At 39.6% G+C, this 22,457-nt stretch overlaps 2 protein-coding genes across 3 annotated transcripts; one reads left to right on the top strand and one right to left on the bottom strand.

The window, feature by feature from the left end:
- Positions 1 to 3,842: 3,842 nt before the first annotated feature.
- Positions 3,843 to 11,377, bottom strand: RBM7 (RNA binding motif protein 7). Of its 2 annotated transcripts, none has more exons than XM_055423052.2 (5): positions 11,117 to 11,377; positions 10,057 to 10,219; positions 9,319 to 9,406; positions 6,375 to 6,456; positions 3,843 to 5,226 (listed from the first exon to the last, which is right to left on the bottom strand). In XM_055423052.2, exons 1-5 carry the CDS (start codon positions 11,210 to 11,212, stop codon positions 4,867 to 4,869), a joined length of 789 nt encoding a protein of 262 aa, XP_055279027.2. In that variant the 5' UTR covers positions 11,213 to 11,377; the 3' UTR covers positions 3,843 to 4,866. The 2 variants fall into 2 exon arrangements, with proteins under 2 accessions (XP_055279027.2, XP_055279028.2); XM_055423053.2 differs by lacking the exon at positions 11,117 to 11,377 and adding an exon at positions 10,866 to 10,965.
- A 7-nt stretch (positions 11,378 to 11,384) lies between these two features.
- Positions 11,385 to 17,648, top strand: C14H11orf71 (chromosome 14 C11orf71 homolog). The gene has a single exon (XM_055423054.2). The coding sequence runs from the start codon at positions 11,536 to 11,538 to the stop codon at positions 11,932 to 11,934; it is 399 nt and encodes a 132-aa protein (XP_055279029.1). The 5' UTR covers positions 11,385 to 11,535; the 3' UTR covers positions 11,935 to 17,648.
- The last annotated feature ends 4,809 nt before the right edge of the window (positions 17,649 to 22,457 follow it).

Here is a 22,457-nt window from a genome sequence, read left to right as displayed (position 1 = left end):
ATCTGATTTCGGTGTTGACCATCTGGTGATGTCCATGTGTAGAGTCTTCTCTTGTGTTGTTGGAAGAGGGTGTTTGCTATGACCAGTGCATTCTCTTGACAAAACTCTATTAGCCTTTGTCCTGCTTCATTCCGTGCTCCAAGGCCAAATTTGCCAGTTACTCCAGGTAACACCCAAAAAAGATGTCTTCAGTCATAGAAAAGCTAAATGACTTCATCACCAGCAAGACTGTACTGTAAGAGCTATCAAAGCAAGTTCTTCAAGCAGGCAAATACCAGATGGACATTTGGAATTACACAAAGGATGAAGAGCTACAGAAATAGTAACTTTCATGAATCTGTTAAGATTATATTTAAATCTTCTTAAAAGAAAATCTATTTAAAATAATGACAGCAATGACAACAAAGAACCCAACCAACAAATAAAAACAATTAAGTGTGGGGTGTGTATATATGTGTGTGTGTGTGTGAGCTACTCAGTCGTGTTCAACACTTCAACTCTTTGCAACCCCATGGACTGCCACCAGGCTGCTCTGTTTATGGATTCTCCTGGCAAGAATACTGGAATAGGTTGCCATTTCCTTCTCCAGGAGGTCTTCCTAACCAAGGGATCAAACCCAGATGATTTACCACACTGCAGGCAGATTCTTTACCATCTGACCATCAGGGAAGCCCCATATGTGTATACACATGCACAAATGTGAAATGAATAGCAGCAAAAGTCTCTAACAGGCCTGAACAGAGTGTGGGAAGGAAGTAAAATATTACTATATCAGGAGCTAAGACTGGACTATAAGTTGGGACAAAGTTTACAAAAATTCTAATACTCTATATCCATTAATTTGGAAAGACATAGAAAGTGTTATTTTTAGTAAAAATATAAATTATTCAAACTGACTTTTGAGAAAGTAGAAAATCTAAATAGATCAATAACCACAAAAGACACTAAGAAGTAAACTGATTACTTCTAAGACTCAGATAATTTTAATAAAGGAGTTTAACTAGTTCTAAAGAAACAGGTAATTCTCATATTATTCAGTTTTTTTCCAGGGCAAAGAAAAAATAAGCTTACTAATTCATTCCATAAAACCAGCAGGATCATAATTCTAAAACCAAACTAAACAATTATTTTAAGAAATTTCATGCATATAGATCCAATAACTTAAAATTTTGAAAAACAACATTCTAGAGTGTGTTAAAGGCACAGTATATTGTGATACAGTTTTTATAATAGGATGCAATGATGGTTAGGAAATCTGTACCAGAGAAGTTTTTGATGTTTAAGTCTCCCTTTTCTATCCAATTGTTTGAGCAATGTTCTTTATTCATTCATCAAAATTTACCATGAATACTGGGAATTCAGTGGTGAAAATATGAAGTCCTGGCCTTCATGGGGATGTTTCAGTTATTTCAGTCAGTTCAGTCGCTCAGTCCTGTCCGACTCTCCGCGACCCCATGAATCACAGCACGCCAGGCCTCCCTGTCCATCACCAATGTTTTGTGAGATACAAATAAAAAGAAAATTTTTATACAATATAAAGGCTATGATGAGTGCCGAAGAATTGATGCTTTTGAACTGTGGTGTTGGAGAAGACTCTTGAGAGTCCCTTGGACTGCAAGGAGATCCAACCAGTCCATCCTAAAGGAGATCAGTCCTGGGTGTTCATTGGAAGGACTGATGTTGAAGCTGAAATTCCAATACTTTGGCCACCTGATGCAGAGAGCTGACCCATTGGAAAATACCCTGATGCTGGGAAAGATTGAGGGCAGGAGGAGAAGGGGACGACAGAGGATGAGATGGTTGGATGGCATCATCAACTCGATGGACATGGGTTTGGGTGGACTCCGGGAGTTGGTGATGGACACTGAGGCCTGGCATGCTGTGGTTCAGTGGTCGCAAAGAGTCAGACACGACTGAGCGACTGAACTGAACTGAATTGAAAGGCTATGATAAAAGAAATGCAGGGTACTATGGGAACACATAAATTGGTATGTAAACTTTAGGTTGCTGTTAGAACATCCCTGTTGAGATGATTGCCTATTCTAGGATGGTGGCAGTGGATACAGAGACGAAGGCCCTACACAACACAGAGTGGTGTAAAATTTTCTGACGACTGATTGGATGGAGGAGGGTGGAGTCAAAAGATTCTTTAGGGGGAATCTTAAGGTATTCAGATTAATGTATTAATTTATAATTTATTATGCATAAAAGGGTAAAGTAAGGGTCAAGTTTGAAAAATAGGTATAAACATTTGCTGCAATAGCAAGTTTTATGGCACTGTTCTGTCACTATGAGAAAGTCACAGTGTTAGTATATAATGTTTACGAAACACTGGACTACAGAACCCTCTTGTTTTGCAGAACTTATGAGAGTAGTTTCATGGAACACACACTGGGAGAAATTGCTCTCCATAAAAACAATTTCTTCCTTTCTGCTCCTGAAGCTCTCAATATCTCAGTGCAGTCTCACCAACTATATTCTTTATGGCTGTCTTCTTCTATCCCTTTACACCAGGGTTCCCAACCTCCTGGATATAATGCCTGATGATCTGAGGTGGAGCTGATGTATTAATAATGTACCCAGTAAATGTGATGAGCTTGAATCATCCTAAAACCATCCCCCCTACCCTCTCCAGTCTATGGAGAAATTGTCTTTCATGATACCAGTCCCTGGGGTCAAAAAGTTTAGGAACCATTGCCTTACACAGCACAGGTATTTAGTTAGGTTACTTTCAACTGGATGAAACTGAATTGAAAAAGATTCACTGGGACCTCATACAGGGTGTCCCAAAAACCATTAAAAGAAAATTTTTTTCTGAACCAGTGACCGGTAAATCAATCTGACCCACAGGTAAGTCACAAAATAGTATTAATCTTTGTTACTATCTACAAATGCTAATGAATAAATTTCCATATAGGTAAGACAACTGAAAATAACAGGCTCATTAGATTATGACCTGGAGAATTCAATGGACTGTACAGTCCGTGGGGGGTCACAGTCAGACACAACTGAGCAACTTCCACTTTCATTAAAGACTTCTACTATTTTAAATTTATTTTTTAATTGAAGGATAATTGCTTTACAGAATTTTGTTGTTTTCTGTCAAACCTCAACATGAATCAGCCATGAAATTGCTCAGTCGTGTCCAACTCTTCGCGACCCCATGAACTGTAGCCTATCAGGCTCCTCCTTCCATGGGATTTCCCAGGCAAGAGTACAGGAGTGGGTTGCCATTGCCTTCTCCAGAGGATCTTCCTCACCCGGGGATCAAACCTGGGTCTCCCATATTGTAGGCAACTGCTTTGTTGTTGTTTCGTTGCTAAGTTGTGTCTGGCTTCTCCACTACCCCATGGACCTTGGCCTGCCAGACCCCTGTCCATGGGATTTCCCAGGCAAGAATACTAGAGTGGGTTGCCTTTTCTTCTCCAGAACTTCTTAAAAGGACAGACTTCTGATCTCAACGCTCTCTGTGCTAGCAACTGGACAGCTTCACATACGTAGGCACAGAAAAGCTGTGTGTATTTAAAAACAGAGAAAACCAAATGTACAAATTCCTGGACACCAGGGACAGTAACCAAATTAGTTTACAGTGTTCAGAAACATAAACCATGTGTTATTGAAAATCTAACTCTAAAGTATTAAGTTTGGTATGTTCAAAAGGTATACTTCAGGATACTCCAAAAACTGACACTTTTAACACCAGGCAGTCACTGAATACAAAGTGTGTTGCTAGTTTTTTGTGTGCAATGTTCCTAAAGTTAGTGATGTCAAAAAAAAAAAAAAAAAGACATACTCAAGCAACACAGTACAAATGCTGTAGTTAATATTTAAAAGGATCCAAATTTTACAAGGAATTAATTTTTATAAACAAGTTCTACAATGAAAGAGAAACAGCATCTTGATACATAAAAGTGTTGTTAAACAAGATTTTAAAATTTTTAAATCAGAAAATGTTTTAGACTAAATTCTTTCAAATGTTCAAACAAAAACAAAAAGCAACCTGTACAATCTCCATAATAAAATGTGTCCCTGTACACTTGTCCCAGGTACAATGTTAAAATTTTCAAAGTTTGAGTCATAGAAGCAGTACTTTAAAAAGTACATTTTCAGTAAAACATTTTACCATTTATCCAACTATGCATTTATATCTTTGTTCTTCCAGAAATAGGGGATTTATATTAACACTGTATTTTTACCGTAAAAAAAATACATTTAGTGATATTTAACTTCCTGAGTGGCTTCAGTCATACATCGATTTAATGAGCAAATTCTAAAATTTTACAACGAAATACCATGTGTAGATGTACACTTCTATGCTCAAGACAATGTCACAGAACTTACACTTAAGTTCTCTGAGAAGTTAAATACGGTTTATCCCCAAAGTTTATCAAGAAGCTTTCTCGTATGTGAGTAAAATGAATCACTGAAGTTAAACATTTTCTCATTTAACAAAATACTGAGTCAATTCTGACTATCGACTTGAATATTTTCATTATATACACCAAAAATCTGATTCAGCCACCAAGAAGCTTCTTGTAATACAAAAAAATAATTAAAATATTTTCTTCATAATACAACTAATCTATATAATACATCCTTTACTCAATTGTCTAAAATGATTAGGAATTGTGGCACTTTCTTTTGCATAAAACCCTTTCCTCTTTTTAAAACCCTGAGGTGAAAGGCTATGAATGTAATAAAACTAGAACCACAATTCTTCTCTTGTCTGTATTGAATTGCCATTTTAAAATTTTTACAAAGAAATGTGGCAACTTGTAAAGCTGCTCTATAGTTTTTTAAGAAAACATTCTCAGAAACAACAAGAAGGACCTAAAATGACCCTATGAAAAATCCTTGTAACACTTGCTAGTGTCGAGATGAGCGCCATTTTCCATTTCTACCACTGTCTCTTCTGTTATCATAGTCATGGCTCCAGCCATCGTGATTCCCGTCTTCATAGAAAAAATCGTCTCTGTTTCCTCTGTAATGATGGTCAGACAGATCACTGTAACGCTGTTCACGGCTGTAATGTCTATCCATCACGTAGGGATAAGAATTCAGTCTGACTTTTCTCTGTGATGATAGTGTATCTTGGCGCCACTGGGAGCTTGAAGACTGGTTAAAAGTATGATTATGTGACTGAACTGATGAGGAAAATCCTGACTGATCCAGATGTGGAGAACCAAATTTCCCTCCATATGACATCTGTCTCAAAACATTGTTCATCTGAGCGAAGAGAAAAAGAAGAAAATGTTAAGCACAAATATTTCTAGGTATCAAAGGCAACAGATATCTAGCCCATGGTTAAACACGATAATGGGAAAGCAAAATCATTCTTGCCTATCTGAATTTTAAGTTAAACACAACTAAAAATAGTAGAAATGGTGAGTTAAATGGACTAGTGAAGAGAAAAACAGAGATAAGTACTAAGTGACTAGATCACTGGTTCTCAAACTCTGCCTATGGGAAGACATTAGGCAATGATGATTGTTTTTTAATGGTTTACAGCAAAATGAAAAAATAGTTTATAAAAGCTCATATCACTTTATACTAATTTCTCAATTTAATTTTATTTCACTCTTGTATTTTATTCTGCAGACTGCGAAATACACAAGTCTAGGTACCATGAACCAAGACTGTGGTTTGGGCAAAGAATATAAAAAGAAAGAAATGTAAGAAAAAGAAAAAAAATGAAAGATTTGGAGACAGATCAAAGACAAAAAGGAAACAGCAAAGATATCTAAGATTTTATTACTGGTGATACTATTACAGAAAAAAATGGAAAGTTCACAAGGAAGGGGTCTAGAAGACTCCAGAATATTAAGGTATTAAGTATTAAAGACAGTATATGATAGAAATTACTCAGCATAGGTTACAAGAACATCAGAGAATGAGTTTCTAATACTTGCAACACACACACCAACAATGGTTAAAGAAAAATACAAATGTGAGAAGCAGCTCTTCTATTTCTTTGACCTTATATATTTCAACCCAGTGAAAACTGAAATCTACAAAGGTCATGCTGCTGCTGCTAAGTCACTTCAGTCGTGTCCGACTCTGTGTGACCCCATAGACGGAAGCCCACCAGGCTCCCCCGTCCCTGGGATTCTCCAGGCAAGAACACTGGAGCGGGTTGCCATTTCCTTCTCCAGTGTGTGAAAGTGAAAAGTGAAAGTGACGTCGCTCAGTCATGTCCGACCCTCAGCGACCCCACGGACTGCAGCCTACCAGGCTCCTCCATCCATGGGATTTTCTAGGCAATAGTATTGGAGTGGCTTGCCATTGCCTTCTCCGAAAATTTAAGAAGTTGAAAAAGAATTTTAACTAAGCATGATTTTTCTTTTTTAGCAACTCAAGTTGAATAATCAGCTTACCACTGCTTGTCTCTGAAAATTTTCCGAAGACGAGAAAGATCTTTGAAGTGTCTGTGCTGATGGAGTCATGTTATCCACCGTCCTTTCATGAAAAGTGAAAAATAAGAAAACCAACATATAATCATTCATTCAACAAATAAACATGTCAATCAGGTGTAAGACACAGTCTTCAAAGATAGGAATCAATAAGACCAACAAGGTATCTGCTCTCAAGGAGCCAGGGGTAAGGATTCAGACAATGAGAGAATTTCACATGGTTATAAAGACACAGTAATATACAACTACAGGGCAAGTTGAGGTGAGAGAGAGGGGATTCTATTTTAGCCTGACTGGTCAGGAATGGCCCTTCTAAAAAGGAAATATTTAGAGTGAGAGCTGGACAGGATTACCTGAAGACAACACATTCCAGCTGAGGGAAGGACTAGCAGTGGTCTGTGGGCCAAACCTAGTTTGTGTAAAGCTTTATTGGAACACAGCCAGCCTCTTTCGTTTTTGTGTGGTGCTACAATGGCAGAAGAAACTAGTTCTTTATAGAAAAAAAAAAAAAAACCTGTCAATTTACAGAGGAAAAAAAAAAATTGTCAATCCCTTGGCCAATAGTGTGAAGGCCTAGAGTGAGCACTAAAATGAAAAGGATTTGATCAATTAGGCATAACAGGTAAGGGACACAGAAGAAATAAAAGATAAAATCTAGGGCTATCCCCTGGTAGTCCAGTGGTTAGGACTCCATGCTCTCACTGCCGAGGGCCTAGGTTCGATCCCTGGGTTGGAAAGATCCCCTGGAGAAGGGAACAGCTACTCACTCCAGTATTCTTGCCTGGAGAATTTAGGGACAGAGAAGCCTGGTAGGCTACAGTCCATTGGGTTACAAAGAGTCAGACCAGACATGTCTGAGTGACTTTCAAAGAAAAGAATTACTGAGACAGGAAAGAATAATAGACTGTGGGGAATAAGGAATTCTATAACATAAAGAGAATATTAATCTTAAGGACTTAAACCTTATTCCTCACTTCCTAAAGAGGTAACTTGCTCTACAGAAAAGCTCAGAAAAGGTATTAATTTTACTTTAAAATACACCATTGGAATCAAATTAGATCCTTTTATTTAGGGTTCTTTTTTCTTACTTTTCTAAAGCAGAACTGATTTTACTTACACTCTACAAAGAAAGTTATTTACACATTCATTCATTCCACTGAGCACATGGGATCTCAGGTCCCTGTTCAGGAATCAAACCCATGTCCACTGCAGTGTAAGGGCAGTCTTAAATAATGGACCATGAGGGAAGTCTCATATTTTGTTTTCTTAAATCATATTATGTGTCTGCATGCCAAGGGGGTAAGAAGTATAATTTTACTTGTACAGAGTATAAAAATCAGGTACACACTAACACTTGATTATAACTATTTACTTGTGTATTTCCCCCCTCAAGAATTTCTAAGGTTAAAAACTATTTTCCCCCTGCACCTAAGATAACTTACAAGTTTCTATCATAGTGGTTAGATGCTTCAAATTCCAACTGTACTGAAAAACATTTAAACACAATTTCAGCTGGCAAGAAAAGCATACCCTTCCAGATTACTGCTTTCTTATAATTTCACTTTCCAGACTCTTCATATTCATTCACCCACTTCTCTTCAGCTCTTGGCACCACCTTAATCCAAGCTATCAACTCAACCCCAACAACTTCCTTGCTTCTAATACCAATACTTTGCTACCAACAGATTCCTAATTGGTCTATTTTCACCCTTGTCTCCTTCAATCCATTCTCTCCCAGTGCAACCAAATAACTCACTAAAATACAAACCTGTTCCTTTTACTATCCTACCAAAAATCTTTCAATGTCTTCCTACTGTTCTTAAGGTAAAATTCCAAAATCCTAATTATGACATATAAGAAAGACCCTATGCCATCTGGCCTCTATTTACTCTGACAAGATCACCTACTACTCTCCATTTTTCATTCATTATGATGTAGGTACACTGGCCTCTCAGGTCCTCATTCACTTATCTCTCCTAATGAAAACTTTCTCAACACTTTCTACTTATATCATGGTGGGTGTGCTCAGTCACACTGCCTGGGTTTGAAAACAAGCTCAATGCTTTTGAGCACTTCACACCTGAGCGAGTTAACCTCCAACCCTCATTTTCTTCATACATAAGGTAGAGATAATTCTTACCTCATATGACTGCTGTGAGGGATAAATGAGATCATAAATACAAAGGATTTGGTGACAAATCTGACAGGTGAAAGGATTTTTTAACTCTTTCTTGAATGAAGCCCATTACGATTGATAAATTGCTCTAAGGACAGACCAGGAAAAAACTATCCCTAGTAAAATATCAACCTCCCCAAAGAAAACTATTTAAGTAGATATAAATATGATACCTTTTCTAATCCTTAGTAACTAAGATTTTAGAGATCATCTGAATCAACTTTCTTTCCTTACAAATGGAAAGATAGGGCCAGAGACTAGCTCAAAATTACACAATTACTAAGAGACATATTTAGAATCCAGCTTTATGAACTTAGTCTGTTTACTAATAGGTATTTTTAATCTGCAAGTAACAACCAATTAGTGGCCATAAAACTAATGTTAATTAAAAAAAATAAATAAAGCAGAAAACAGAGGGTAGTACAAATAGCAAGGGTTAAGTAATGTTTTGAGAAATTCTGTGTCAGTATATACATGTATGTGGGTTTGGGTATATGTTTTTACAATGAACATAGTTATATATGTATTTATTTTAAGGGAACTGTAAACAATGGGCCTATAGTCCCCTTAGAACAGATACTATGTGTAACTATAATCCAAAATAGCAAATACAGCAGTAGAAAAAAGAGGTAGGAGCATAATGAAGGAAGCCAATCACTCATGTGTTTTTTGAGATCACAACCCCAAAAAAATTCCTGATAAATGATTTTTAAAATAGGTGCAAAACATTACCTGCTAGGAGATGTGGAAGTAGGGCTTGAATTTCCAACATGATGCTGGGGATATGACAAACTGACCTCCTGTGAGGCATGGCTACTTCCTAAATTAAACAATTTGAGAAATTCTTAATGTTAAAAAGTTTAATTTGAAGTTTTGTATGCCTCAGACCAATCATTTCAAAAAAAGTAGACATAACAAAGTGAAAACCTCAAATTTCAGTAAATTGCTCTATAGTTCATCAGAGTGAAAACTAAGTGTTTAATACCAGATATATTTAAAACAAAGGGTTACAAATAAGGTACTACCCAATGTACAACAGACAATGTATAAATACCCAATCTGGCCATAGTACTCTGATCCCCACACTAAATTGGAAAACTGAATACAAGGAAAGTTTCATCCTCACATGATCGTGCATCAAAATTTGTAAAAGTAAATTACAAAGCAGTCAGGAAGACTTTCAGGAAATAACCTTTGTGCTTTTAGAGCATGAACCCCAAATCAGTCATTCCAACAATGAAGATTTATGTTCTTTTCACCAACCCAAACTGAAATTTTAACTCTCTTGAAAATTACCACTTTCAAAATCCATACTGTCAATATTACCCATTTTTGGCTATATATATTTTACTGTTTATAAAGCTTTAAGCATTTTCACCCAAAAAGAAGTTCTCTAAAACTGAATAACAAAGTTAAAAAAAAAAAAAGCAGTGAACAATCTCTCTCCCCAAGTCATCAGTAAATAGTTACCTGATCTAAACTGAATCTTGATAGGCCTTCCAAAAAGTTTGATTCCATTAAGCAGATTCATGGCGTAAGGAACAGATACTTCATGTTTGAAATTCACAAACGCAAACTGCTTCGGTTTACCATCCTTGTCTTTTGGAATTTTCACTTTAATTACTGGACCAGCCTACAGACACAAAAAAGTGTTCAGAATTTCAGTAAGGCAGTTTCAGGAAAATACTCAAATTTCACAAAGTTTATAATGTAACCATGGACTCTTAAAAAACGGATACACACGGATTTCCCTCACGGCTGAAGATCCTATAGATACGACTGAAAATTAGGTTAACTTACTTCGGGGGAGAGAGCCCATAAGGAACTGGAAACCCAATCACTGAATTTACACTTCACTGCACTTAAGACTTTAACACTGCAGCCAACACCCATCGTTTTCCCACTTTGTGGAAATTAACGTTTATTAAGAGCAAGAGAAAGTTTTCTTGGGCTAAAAGTTCACTTTTGCATTGACCAACCAAACCATTACCAGCTTGCTGGAGGGTACAACTAGAGGGAACAAGTTTAACACGTTTTAATACAGATCTTAATACAGAAACCCTACAATGCCGCTTTCCTACGGAGTCTGAGTCTGAGCTTTTTCTATGGATTCTTTCCTTATGAGTCTGTCTTTGCTGCAACTTCGTAACAAACTGAAGTGGAAAATGGATACTGACAAAGAAATTGAAATAAAATTTACAAGATGAGAAAAGGAGGAAAAGTAGAGCTCAACCAAGGACCCACACGTTTGAGGCTCCTTAAAGAGCCTGAATCTTTACCATAGGAATGCCCGATTGAGAACCCACCACCACCTTTAGTCTTCACTGTGGCCTGAACTAATTAGGGTTCTCAGAAAGCCACACGCAGCGAGCGCCTCCCTTTCTAAGCGTGACCCCCGCCTCCAGCCCGCCCACCTGTCAGGGTGCCGGGACGCACCTTCCCGTTTCCGCCAAGGAAGCGCGGATCGCCGTTGGGCAGGACCCTAGGCGGGCTGGAAAACGAAAGGCATAGGCTTATCCCAGCCGCTTACCTGGTGGAAAAGCTCGAAGAGGAGCTCCTCTGTCACTTTCGTTTCAAGGTTGCCCACAAAGAGAGTGCGATCAGCTTCGGCTGCCGCCGCCCCCATCTCAGCGTCGCCCCCTCCCGAAAAACGCCGAAGGGTCGCCGCCGACGCACGCACTGCGCACTCTCAGAAACCCCACGTCCTCGCGCACCCCGGCGTCACCGACGTAAACGTCAATCACGCCGGTTCTCCGTGGCGTTGACGTGCGCTGACGGACTGCGCATGCTCCGAGGAGCCGGGAAGGCTCCTGGTCGCCACTGCTGTAGCGATGGCTACCTGTGAAGTCGGTCCCTGCTGTCGAGATCCGCTGAACTGATCTGCGGAGTCGCGAAGGGCCTACCTTGACCGAGAGACGTAACATTAGATCCTACGGGCAGTGTTTGAAGATGGCGCAGAACTCTGTGTCCCTGTCCGCCGGCGATCGAAGGAGCCGAGTGGCTTACCTTGGCTCTTCCCACGGTGACCTCAGCTCGTCGGCTTTAGCGTTGGCGATGGTCTCCGGAGACAGCTTCCTCCTTACCAGACCCGAGGCGATTCTTCCAGAACCTGTTCCTCGATCCTCCGTGCGGCTGAACTTCCGGAACGAAAGCCGTCGGGCGCCTGGTGGCGGCCGAAGCCCGACCCGCTTTAATGAGGGAAGGGAACTGGAGGCGCGGAGCCGAAGCCGCCAGGCCAGATTCTCACCTTACCCGGGCCCTGCGGTGAAACTCGACCTTCTAAGAAGTGTCCTGCAACAGCGTCTGGTAGCACTTGGAGGAGTTATCGTAGCCCGTCTTTCGGCTTAAAACCAATACCTTCCTCGTCTTCTCAATTAGCGTGTAAACAAGGCCTCTCTCTAAAATACTTTCTTGGTGCAACCGAAGTCTTCTTTTTAGAGGGGCGTCTTTTCTCTAGCCTAGAACAAAAGAAAATGTTTGCAGTTACTTGAGTCACACGGTTTTAAATAGCCATGATGATTAGGTGGGAAGGGAGGAGGAGCAGGGATTCTATTGAGGTAGTCACAAAGCTGAGCTGATTGAATCATCCTTCCCAGAGGTCAATAGTCCCTTTATCCTCCCAACAAAAGAATCACGTTTTTCTCGCTTTCCACAAGTCTTACGGACCTCCCTGGCAGATTCTCCTACTTTGAGACTTGTAATTCCAAGCTTCCTTAACTGCCTACCGTTCCACCACAGGCTAATATTACCTTTACTTCTGTTGGTTTATTATTCTGGCATGTCCTCCCACCTATGGTCCTACGCTTAATCCTATCATTTTGTTCCTTAAACTTCTTCCGTCCCCCTCCTCCATCTTAAGGAATGTCTATGAACTTCAATCTCTACTACACTAAAGCAACAAAAGCAAAACCTAAACCTTGCTGCTCTTTCAGATTGTTAAACGGATTTACGTTTCTTCATTTGCCAAAGGTTCCAAATTAATTTTTACACTATGTCATTTTATTGCTCACAGTCAATCCCAGCTTCCTTAATCTGAATCTTGTCCCCAAATAGGCAAAAATGGAAACCTTCGTCTTATAGTCTACTACTGTTAGGAAGCTGATCATGTGTTCACTCTAGCATCTTCCTTAAACCTTCCTGTTTGTCTTTTCCCATTGAAACATTAAATTATATCTGAAGATCTTCCCAGTGCAAAGCACTTTGGATGAACTTTTCCTAGCCCTGCTAACAAGGAAATCAAGAATACTTTGGATTTAGTTACTAAAAAATCACCAGACTGGATTGTTCATTAGGTCAAGTGATGAGAATAACCCTGGTTGCCATGGCTTTCCATAATATTGCACTATCCTGGTTCTTCCCTTAACCTGGCTGACTACTCTTTGAAAGTGAAAGTGTTGCTCAGCCACCCCAACTTCTTGTGACCCCATGGACTGTGTAAACCGCTGGGCTCCTCTGTCCCTGGAATTCTCCAGGCAGGAATACTGGACTGCGTAGCCATTCCCTTCTTCAGGGGATCTTCCTGACCCAGGAATTGACCTGGGTCTCCCTCATTGTAGGCAGATTCTTTACCATCTGAGCCACCAGGGAAAGCTACTCTTTAATCTGCGAATAATTTTGTCTTAATCATATGTTCCCCAAGGTTTAAAAGGTAATATTGGGAGAAAATAAGTGGGTTTTGTAAGTGGCAAATCTTCATGTTAAGCAGGTAAGAGTGTAGCTTTTTCCCAGTGGACTCTGGTCTATAATTGTGTTAGATAAAGCAAAGTTACCACACACAAAACAGAACTGAATTGTGAAAACTACATTCTAAGAAGAATTTTGACAAACCAGAGTGTCCATATGAGTGATTAATATAGTGAGAGGTCTAGAAACTGCCTCTTAAGAAAAAATGTTTGACAGGGTAATAATAGCTACATTTTATTGAGTACTATGTGCAAGGCAATGTGCTAGGGGCTTTTATTGTTTATTCAGATATTTATTGAGAACTTATTCTGTGTCTGCTACTACCTGTGTTAGGTATAGAATAAAGTGGTGAACAGGATAGATAAGGTCTCTGCTCTTATGGAGCTTTATATATGTCATTTAATTTTCATAACAGCCCATAACAAAAGTATTATAATTCATTTCATTGCTGAGTAACCAAGGCATGAAGAATTGAAGTGAACTTTCCAAGGTCATGCAGCTAGGTGGAACCTTGAAGCCATTCAGCGCAGATTCCTCATTAGAATCATGTAACAAAATGGACTTGAGTGATATTTTCTCAATTCTCCCAAAGATAGTATTTAACTAGTGCTATTCTAGGTAGCTGAAAAGTAGTTAGTTCATAATATATGGATTCCTTAGGCTGAATGTGGTTGAGAAAGAATCCCAAACCTATATGTGAAGAGTTTGGAGAAGAATAGTAAAATTAAGACTAAAGGTAAGAAGGATTTTCATAAACCTTAGAGATGCCTAATGGTGGAAAATACCACTTTCCAAGATAATGAATTAACTGCCCAGAGTTCTCATAGAGGCTAAATTGTGTCAGTTTTGAAATCGGACTAGACGACTTCTTCAATTCTTTCCCATTTGACCTCTAATTCTACACTTTAAAAACTTGATTAAAATTGAAAAGAGTGCTGGGGGGTGAGAAGAGAAAAATGAAGTATGATACATAGGGTGCCCGTATTTACTGTGCAAACCAGGGCACTTAGGAGGGACAGGTTGGTGGGTATCAATTATGTTTTACTTTAGCAACAGACATAAAAAAGGGCTGTCCTAGGCAGCCAGGTTGGATCATATCACACTAGGAGATGCTACAACATTAAATACACCTTTGAGGCATATTCCTTAGCTTCAGGGAAAGAAGGCAGAAATTTGACATTAATGTGCACAGAAGCATGCCAGAGGAAGAGAACCCAGTGGAAGTGACTTGGTGTCTGTTCTCGCATAGGGTCATCAGAAGTAGGGCTTTGGTTAAATAATAAATAGTGTACATGTGCCAGAAATAAAATGATACAAAAAAATTGTTTGATAAGAGTAGAACCTTCTTCACATAAATTCTGCATCATTTTATCTTTTTTTTTGGCCACACCACCAGACTTACGGGATCTGAGTTCCACGACCAGAGATCTACCCTACCCGCCCTGCAGTGGGAGTGCAGAGTCTTAACCCTTGGACCACCGAGAAAGTCCCAGTGCTTCATAATTTTAAATTTGAGCTGATGAATGTCTAATTTCTCCTTGTTCTTAACATTTGCTAGTGTCCAAGTTACAACATCTTCCTAGAGTCGCAAAGACTGTGTTGTGGAAGCAAGGACCGATAGAAACCTCTTGAAATGATCTAAAGCAGGAACAGCTAAGTTTCCCCAAAGCGGTCCATGTTATTAAAAATTCATATGTTGGTATACAAAATGACTTTTAGTATCACAGCCTGTGTAGCATGGTACCATTCTAAAATAGGTGAATTTTCAAAGACAAAAAATATTCCCTCAATCCTCCATTGTAAGTTTTTAAAAAGCCATGGTAACTTCCTTTTGGTTTTTATAGACCTTTGTTTATTGTATCATACTAGGCAACTGACTAGTATGTGTTGAAGGTAAGTTCTAATAGTATATTTACTTCCTCTGTTCATCAGCTCTAAAAATCTTGAAAAGAATGCCCGATTGGGGTACAGGAAAAAGGAGGCCTAGGAGGCTCTCTCAATAGCTGGATTTGGTGCTAAGCCTAATTCTGAGAGGGGTAACTCAGCAGAAAGAAAATAGTCCTATGGGAGGGAAGAGTAGGTAGACTTTTAATTTTGAGGCTTAGCTGTATTTCAAACAAAATTATGTCTTTTATTCCTTTGGTGAATCTATCCAGATCACACTCTTTCCAATTTCCATGAGTGTGTATGCTAAGCCCCTTCAGTTGTGTCCAACTCTTTGTGACTGTGGAATGTAACCCACCAGGCTCCTCTTGTCCAGGGGATTCTCCAAGCAAGAGCACTGGCTTGGGTTGCCATTTCCTCCTCCAGGGGATTTTCTCAGGGATTTAACTCGTGCCTCTTAAATTTCCTGTATTGGCAAATGGGTTCTTTACCACTAACGGCACCTGGGAATCCCAATTTCCAAGAAAAGTACACTTATTTCCCTAGCCAACCAATGTGTAAGTTTGAATGCCTATGACTCCATACTACCTGTTTTCCTATCTTTATTGCCTATGTCCATTCAATTGCAAAGTCCTGCTCCTTTTATTTTCACGATGTACTTGTGTTAACATTTCTATATATATCTCATCACCTATACTGTATTTACCTGAACATCTATCGTGTTTTGTTTGCTTTGTTTCTCTGCATCTTAAATGTGTATAGCTGCAGACCAATAAACTCAAAGCATAGCTCTCTGATCCCATAGTTTACAGTACTGACTGTAAATTACTCCAGTGTTTCCCATAGTATATCCCACAGAATCTGTATGAGAAATACAAGATGCTGTTTTGAAAAAAGACACAGAGTCAGTACAATTGCCAAGTGCATGTTTTATCACCTCCTTAGGGAGACATAATGTGTAATAACTTTTTAAAATTTCTGGTAATTCATTTGCAGGAGGATCTTAGTTATCTGATTAGGGATCAAACCCATGCGCCCTGAATTGGAGGCTCAGAGTCTTAACCATTGGACCATGAGAGAAGTCACTCAAGCCGGCATCTTTATTCCACATGATTTCTGGTACCTGTCTGTGTCTTTGGAGAGTAGGTAGGAGAATGGAGGCAAGCATGCAGCTGCAGATTCCCAGCCACTGAGGATCAAGACTGGCTTTGTTACTAAAGAAAGGCATTTAGGAACATTCCCTAATGTATATGGGTAGGTGCAATTATTAAGTATGCTAAAATGTAATGTTAAAAAAATGTTAATGGTGTCCCTGGCTTTTATTTCGCTAGAATATCTGAAGGTAGCCCTACTTCACAATACACTTCTGATTCTTTTTCACAATACATTTCTTCTGATTCTTCTGAATCAGAGGAGAAAAATAATTGTCTTTACCGTCTTTCCAATGAATACAGTAAGCTAAAGACCTGAGAGTAGCTGAAGCAATGAAACTTTAAAAACTATGTTCTTTAAACTGACTTTTAAGGCTTTCCATAATCTGACCAAACTATATTACTAGTCTTCTTTCTTATTCTTAATTCCTCCAGGTGGTTACTGCTCTTATTTTGACTCTATATCTATGCCTATCCTAATCCCTTTAACTAAATTGCTTGTCCTTCACATTTTCTGCCTGTTAAGTGTTTATCCATCCAGATTGGTTCATGTTCTTTACTGTTGCAAAGAAACACACCCTTTTTAACCAGGTGAAGCAAAACATGGACTGTATTGACTCACAGAACAGGAAAAGTGTGGTAACTTCCGATGGTCTACCTAACTAGCTATACATTGTCTATAGCAACACCTTGATTCTTCCTTTCTTTGGAACCACCTCCCTCATCCTCTGTTCACATGTTTGCAATAAGGCTTCACACCTAGCTCCAGGGATAGAGGTGTAATCTAGGTCTTATCTCCCTTACTACATACATTGTCTCACAGTAGACCACTCATCTAAGTTAATCTTTACATATATTTGAACCTATTAAGTGCCCCCAAAGTAGAAATTTAATAAATGCCTGTTAATGAATGAACTTCACAGATCAGCTATTTCTCCATGGACTCAAAATCCAAAAATGGAACACTCCAGGAAGGGAAGTGCAGGAACTGTGAAAAATAAAAAACACACATCTTGAGAGTTGAGTGTTAAGTTTTATTTGGGGGTGAAATGAGGACTGCAGCCTGGGAAACAGCACCTCAGGTAGCTCTGAGAAACTGCTCCAAAGAAGCAGGGGGAAGGTCAGTATATATGAGATTTTGGTGTAGGGGGAGTACATGCAATCACGCACATATTTTTCCTGAAGGTTTAGTCTGCTCTCATGAAGCTTTTGCTAGTCATGAGGAACAGTCACCAATGTGAATGATTTTAGTACTTTTATAGATATGAGAAGATATAAGAATTGGGCTTATAAAATTGGCTCCTGAAAACATCTAACTGAAGACCTGTCCTGCCAGTTCACCTCCTCCCAGGTATAGAGGGTGTCATTTCTGCTGTCCACCCTGAGTGCCTTTCAGCAGCTGCAACAGCACATGATTTTGTCTTTCTAGAGGTCAATGGCAAGTGCCCATGGCAAGTGCGAATTTGTAGTTGACAGTGGTCTCTTTGGTCTAGGTATCCAGTTGCTTGAGCAAATTAAAGTAAAGTGATAAGACAAAGTAAGTTTTCTTCAAAAAAAAAAAAAAAAAAGCCATGTCTTTGTAGCTTACTTGGTCTGTTCTTATAAGAGTGAGAACTATGCTCTTCACTTTCTATATTTTCATTGGAGGCCAAATGTGACTATCATTCCGATTATAAAACATTTATTTTATCATCCTCCAAGAGCTGAGTATTTAGAATTGTTCGAATTTTTCACTCTATTAAATAACTTAAACATCTCAGTTTATAAGTAAAAAAAAAAAATTTGTAGGTTTACTTGAATTTAAAATCAATTTGTCTTTAGGTATATAACCTAATCCAGTGAAAGTGTTAGTTTCTGTCTCGTCCAACTCTTTGCAACCCCATGGACTGTAGCCTGCCAGACTCCTCTGTCTATGGAATTCTTCAGGCAAGAATACTGGAGTGGGTTTCCATTTCCTTTTCCTGGGGATCTTCCCGGCCAAGTGATCAAACTTGAGTCCCCTACAATGCAGGCGGATTCTTTACCAATAACCTACAAAATCCTGCACATAATCCAAGATATGGACAAATATTTATCCACAAATATTTATGCAGATGGGGCTTCCCAGGTGGATAGTTGGGTAAAGAATCTGCCTGCAGTGCAGGAGATACAAGAGACTCAAGTTCGATTCCTGGGTCTGGAAGATCCCCTGAAGGAAGGCATGGCAACCCACTCCAGTATTCTTGCCTGGAGAATTCCATGGACAGAGGAGCCTGGCGGGCTACAGTCCATAGGGTGGCAAAGAGTCAGACATGAATAAAGCGACTGAGCACATGCATGCACATTTATGAACATAAATATTTAATTAAAAATTCCCTACTTATAATTTTAAAATATGAAAAAAGTTCCATCTAGTCAAAGCTGCAGTTTTTCCAGTAGTCATGTATGTATGTGAGAGTTGACTATAAAGAAAGCTGAGCTTTTGAACTTCAGTGTTGGAGACTCTTGAGAGTCCCTTGGACTAAAAGATCTAATCAGTCAATCCTAAACTGATTATATCCTAAAGAAATCCTAAAGGAATCAGTCCTGAATATTCATTAGAAGGACTGATGCTGAAGCTGAAACTCCAATACTTTGGCCACCTGATGTGAAAACTCGTGGGAAAAGACACTGAGGCTGGGAAAGATTGAAGATAGGAGGAGAAGGGAATGACAGAGGATGAGATGGTTGGATGGCATCACCAACTCAATGGACTTGAGTTTGAGCAAACTTCGGGAGTTGGTGATGGACAGGGAAGCCTGGCATGCTGCAGTCCATAGGGTCACAAAGAGTTGGACACGACTGAGTGACTGAACTGAACTGAAGTGTCTAAAATAGACGACAAGTAAAGAAAAAGAAAACAAAACAGTACTTACTATATGCCAGGTCACTACTGTAACTAAGCAGGCCCCTATGATCAGTCGTTCCTCCATATCCTCTACTTTAGTTCCTTTCTGAAGTATTTGGATAGCAGTATTGGATGCACATTTCCTGAGTTGTTTTACAGGTGTGAACCCCACCCCCCACCATCAAATGGAAGATGTCAACTACTTGACAACCCTGAGCACAGAGTCCCAAGCCTGCTGGAGCCTAAGGACTGATAATGTTAACCCTGTGACACCACCCTTGTTACCTCATGGTCAGCCAGTCAGAGAATTGTGCATGGGCTGACCACATAACCTGTGACCCCTCCTCCCTCCGCTGGCCTTTATTTTATTTTAGCTACATGACATTGTGCAGCTTTCTGGATCTCAGTTTCCCCACCAGGGATTTAACCTGGACTCGGGCATTGAAAGTATCAAGTCCTAATCACTGGACTGCCTGGTAATTCCCTCACCTGGCCTTTAAAAATGCTTTGTTAAAAGCGTTTGAGGAGTTTGGGGTTTTAGAGCACCAGCCACCGTCCTCCTTGTATTAGTGCATTTACAGTAAACATTGCACCTTTTATCACCACAACTGAGTATCAATAGATTGGCTTTACCGCTCACAGGCAAGCAGACCCAAGTTTGGTTCAGTAACACTAACAATATTGAGAAGATGGAATTCTTTGTGCTTAGCTGGAATTCAAAGTTGGTCTTCCCTGTCATCAGAATCAAAAGCAAATGCTCGTCTGAAAATGCTGGGTTTTAATGAATTGTATACATTTTATCTTTGAAAATATCTTTGAAATTTTCTTTGCATCTGTACCAGCAAATACTGATATTAGCCCATGAGCATATGGTTCTAACTGAACATATTCATTGGAAAGCATTTATATAATTCTATTAAATTCATCTTTTGATATTTGCCTTTTAGCATGTCATTGCATTGTAGATTAATTGAAGTTTAGGCAGAAGCTCCTCAATTATATGAAAATCATCTTTGCACTTAGATCTAGATCCAAAAGACTGATGGAACTATAGTTTGAACTCAGAAAATGTATCTTCTACTAATTTGTTTGAATATGGAGAACTCACTTCTTAACTTATTAATAGCATAGTAAAGTATATAACGGAGAAGGCAATGGCAAGCCACTCCAGTACTCTTGCCTAGAAAATCCCAAGGATGGAGGAGCCTGGTAGGCTGCAGTCCGTGGGGTCGCTAAGAGTCGGACACGACTGAGCGACTTCACTTTCACTTTTCACTTTCACACATTGGAGAAGGAAATGGCAGCCCACTCCAGTGTTCTTGCCTGGAGAATCCCAGGGACGGAGGAGCCTGGTGGGCTTCCGTCTAAGGGGTCACACAGAGTCGGACACGACTGAAGTGACTTAGCAGCAGCAGCAGCAAAGTATATAAAGCAGCTTGAAATTGTTTGTGATTCAAACAAGGTTAATGGTTGAAATAACTCTACCACAGTATAGGTTTGGTATATAAGCTCTGTTTTGCTTTATAACTTTAGGCTTAATTCACAGAGAAACATTATTAAGCCTGCAGCAAAAGCTAATTTCCAAAGTCATTCAAAATTCTGTAACAGTAGTCTAGGGCAGTTCTAACCACTTAAAACTATACAAACCCAGACTTCCCTAACAGTCCAGTGGTTAGGACTCCACACTTCCACTGCAGGGGGCTTGGATTCGATCCCAGGTCAGGGAACTAAGATCCCACATGCTGCATGGCCAAAAAAAAAAAGCAAGTATGAACCATTCTAGCTGAAAGTGTCTGTAAAAATTGGCAAAGGGCTGGCCTTTTGCATCTTCCCATCTTGCCATGCATGGGAAGATGCCAGAGGCCTTTGAGCCTTAGTTTGCAGAGAATTTTAGCAACCAACTGTCAACTGAGAAAAAACATGCAACCTAAAAGTTGAGTTGTTTTTCAATCGCTCAGTTGTGTCTGACTATTTGCCACCCTGTGGACTGCAGCACCCCAGGCTTCCTTGTCCTTCACTATTTCCTGGAGCTTGCTCAAACTCATGTCCACTGAGTTGGTGATGCCATCCAACCATCTCGTCCTCTGTCATCCCCTTCTCTTCCTGCCTTCAATGTTTGCCAGCATCAGGGATCAAAGATCCCAGCATCAGTCTTTTCCAGTGAGTTGGCTCTTTATATCAGGTGGCCAAAGTATTGGAGCTTCAGCTTCAGCATCAGTCCTTACAATGAATATTCAGGGTTGATTTCCTTTAGGATTGACTTGTTTGATCTCTTTGCTATTCAAGAGACTCTCAAGAGTCTTTTCCAACACCACAGTTCACAGCCATCAATTCTTTAGTGCTCAGCCTTTGTCATTGTCCAGCTCTCACATCTGTACATGACAAGTGGAAAAACTGTCCCTTTGGCTATACGGACATTTGTCAGCCAAGTAATGTCTCTGCTTTTTAATACACCGTCTAAGTTGGTCATAACTTTGCTTCCAAGGAGCAAGCGTCTTCTAATTTCATGGCTGCAGTCACTATCTGCAGTGATTTTGGAGCCCAAGAAAATAAAGTCTGTCATTGTTACCACTGTTTCCCAATCTATTTACCATGAAGTGATGGGACCAGATGCCATGATCTTCATTTTTTGAATGTTGAGTTGTAAGCCAACTTTTTCACTCTCTTCTTTCACCTTCATCAAGAGACTCTTTCGTTCCTCTTCGCTTTCTGCCATAAGGGTGGTGTCGTCTGCATATCTGAAGTTATTGATATTTCGCCTGGCAACCTTGATTCCAGCTTGTGCTTCATCCAGCCTGACATTTCGCATGATCTACTCTGCCTGTAAGTTAAATATATAAATGAACCCTGCATTAAAGTTGAGAGTTATGTTTTTTTGGTGGGAGTTGTTAGGACTTCAAGCCTGGAAGACAGCTTCTCGAGATACCCTGAGAAAATTGCTCCTAAGGGATTGCAGAGGAATCAGATGATACAAAAGTCTGCAGCAAGGGTCAAATAGTCTGAACGTCAATAAATTATTGTTAATTAAGGAAAACCAGATATCTCAAGTTAAGGACTTTAGCACTTTTCTATGCATGGGAAGATGCAGGAGTCTGGGCTCATTGAAAACATTCTTTTCATATGCATCTCAGCTGCCTGGGGCTAGTATCCTGTCTTCTCATATTTCCCCTTCCCCACTCCCACTCCTCTGTGCTCACTGTAGGGAGTGGTGGCAGTTCAGTGGCCTTTAGCAGGTATTCTCCTTTCTGTATTCCCTTAGAGTTCACCAACTCACACCAGAGAGCTGC

Source organism: Moschus berezovskii, chromosome 14 (genome assembly GCF_049115385.1).
Source record: "Moschus berezovskii isolate FMDL1 chromosome 14, NW_MosBer_1.0, whole genome shotgun sequence".
NCBI classification, from domain to species: Eukaryota; Metazoa; Chordata; class Mammalia; order Artiodactyla; family Moschidae; genus Moschus; species Moschus berezovskii.
This window is presented reverse-complemented; position numbering and strand designations above follow the sequence as displayed.